The sequence below is a fragment of the Aricia agestis genome, chromosome 10, assembly GCF_905147365.1.
Source record: "Aricia agestis chromosome 10, ilAriAges1.1, whole genome shotgun sequence".
NCBI lineage: Eukaryota > Metazoa > Arthropoda > Insecta > Lepidoptera > Lycaenidae > Aricia > Aricia agestis.
In genome coordinates this window covers 1243482-1245904 of record NC_056415.1, presented here as the reverse complement: position 1 = coordinate 1245904, position 2423 = coordinate 1243482, and the positions used below count along the sequence as shown (strand labels likewise).

Genomic DNA, 2423 nt, shown 5'->3' with positions numbered 1-2423 from the left:
TCATTTTAGAAAAAAATAAACATTTTTTAATTAAAAGTTAAAAAGAGTTTGTCGTAACTAAGCTTATTGCAAAAAAGAAACCAAACCAAAATCCACAGCGACAAAGTTGTAAAAATAAAACATACGAACTCGCGCTCAATAGCATGAGGAGCTTTTCGATTAAATATCGTACTGTCTTTGTCGAGCTAACCCTACCACAGCTCAATGCGCTCTCAATTCACGCCAGTTATTATTATCTTGACCCGGTGATTGAGCTCTCCTGCTCTCGGCCGTCTGGGGCCCCCGCGATTGGGCCGCCGGTTTCAATGACGCCTCTCGCTCTCTCCTCATTGGTCGCCTCGCCCCGCCTCCGACTTGAAAGCCTCTACCGAGGGTAGCTCGCAGCCCCACTTATATATTTTTACCCTTACATTGCGCTCACTCGAAAAGTTACCGTACAGGCGTACGCACGCGTCGCCGGTCCGTCGGTACGATACATACGTGAAAAGTTTTCGTTCCGCGCGCGAACCGATTTAATGTTAAACGATGACAATGGACGTTCAAAATAATTATCAAACTTACAAAGAACAATCTCCTGACAGTAAGGAGACGACTATAAATATTGAAAGTGCTAAAACGACTCAACAAAAGCCAGAAATGACTACGCTAAATTCTGGGAAAACGAAGCGATCCTTCGACGTGGCCTTCCTGATGATGCCAGATGAAAAGGTCCGTCAGACTGCACCAGAACGAGCGCTGCGAGTATCCAAGCAGCTGTTCAACACAGAAGAGTGGGAGCATCAACCGAAGAAAGCTGCAGAGTTCCTGAGAGAGAACGAATATTCCAATGAAAATACCGCAGATGCCAAGGAGTTGGAGGAAGAAAGAATTCGTATCAACAATAATATTTCACCTAATTTTGGCTCCGATATTAACATCGACGTCGGCACGGACGAGTATCCAGGCAAGTCTATCTACTGTAGTGACTCCGACACATCGGAAAGATCCCGAAGTCGGCCCAACTCCAACGAAAGTGCCGGAAGACATCCCAAATTTTTGCCAGAATACAAAAACAAAATTTTCGACGACCCCACGTTAATAAGCATGCAGACCAAAGCGAGGTATGACAGTAGATTCCTAGATAAACATCACGAAACGTCTCCGAAGAGCGCATTTACAAAAGTTACGAATTTCAATATCAAATCACCGAACCCTTCAGTGAGTCCTGATAATCTTCTGTATCAAAATTCTATAAGCCCACCCCTGTCTTCTGCCAGTTCGCCGTCAAGCTCATTTAACAAAACCGGCTTTAACAATCTTCTGACACCCGCTCACTTACTGAATGGCCACAATTTCTTCAAAACCCAAAACGTACCATCTACTTCGCCAAATTATCCAGAACCGAGTGCAATTCCTCGGCACAATTTGAGAGCAATGGATTACCAAGGGAAGCAGGATCCGAAGGCCCCGAACATGTCACCAAATAAAATGAGCTACCTACCGTTCCGACCGGAGCTGCCGTATCTTCAGGCGGGGCCAGCGTATCCATTCGGAGTTCAGAACTTCCAGCAGCCGAGTCCAGATTACATGAAATTTCCCGCTCCCCCGCGAGAACCTGTCAATCCGTTGATAGCGAACCCGGCTGCAGCGATCTTGAGCACTTTACTTCCATCGACCATTGCCGCGTTTTCGCTGCCGGCACAAAACGTCTGCGCCAAGTGCAGCATCAGTTTTAGAATGACTTCTGATCTTGTATATCACATGAGAACGCATCACAAGAGCGAGTCGACCGCTGATCCTACTAGGAGGAAGAGGGAGGAAAAATTAAAGTGCCCGGTTTGTAATGAGAGCTTCAGGGAGAGGCATCACCTGACTAGACATATGACGGCCCATCAGGACAAAGAAGGAGATCTAGAAGATGTGCCGTCAGCACAGAACTTCAAGAAGTCGAAACATTTCTATCCCCACAACGGCACTGTACTCCACAAGTGAGGAAACTCTGAACGGTGGTTTCTGTAGAAATTGAATTTGTTTGTTCTATCGGTATAAACTATTGTTGTTATTTAGTTGTATTCCCCGTGCAATATTAGAGATAATGTTACTTTTGTAAATATTTAGTAGCAAATACCTACTTAAAATTAAATTATTTAACGAAATTCTAATTATTTTACTTTATCCACTCACCCTATTGAAGTAATATCTAGAATAGATTTTAGAAAATTTAAAGAAAATTTAAGTTCTCTTAAAATCCAGTTTTAGAATATTTTTTAAAATTTTCTTTTTAATTTTGTACAATATTATCAATTACTTCACAAGATAAAAAATATGAGATTATTATTGTATATGAATTGAATATCCTTAACTCTAATTCTCTAGACACACACAAAATAAATTGAAAGTAAATGATATTATTATGAATTTGATCAGAAAAGTTTGTAGCTTTA

General features: G+C 42.0%; 1 protein-coding gene across 1 annotated transcript; it reads left to right on the top strand.

Moving 5' to 3' along the window:
* The first annotated feature begins 525 nt into the window (after positions 1-525).
* On the top strand, positions 526-2049 carry LOC121731311. The gene has a single exon (XM_042120691.1). The coding sequence runs from the start codon at positions 526-528 to the stop codon at positions 1969-1971; it is 1446 nt and encodes a 481-aa protein (XP_041976625.1). The 3' UTR covers positions 1972-2049.
* The last annotated feature ends 374 nt before the right edge of the window (positions 2050-2423 follow it).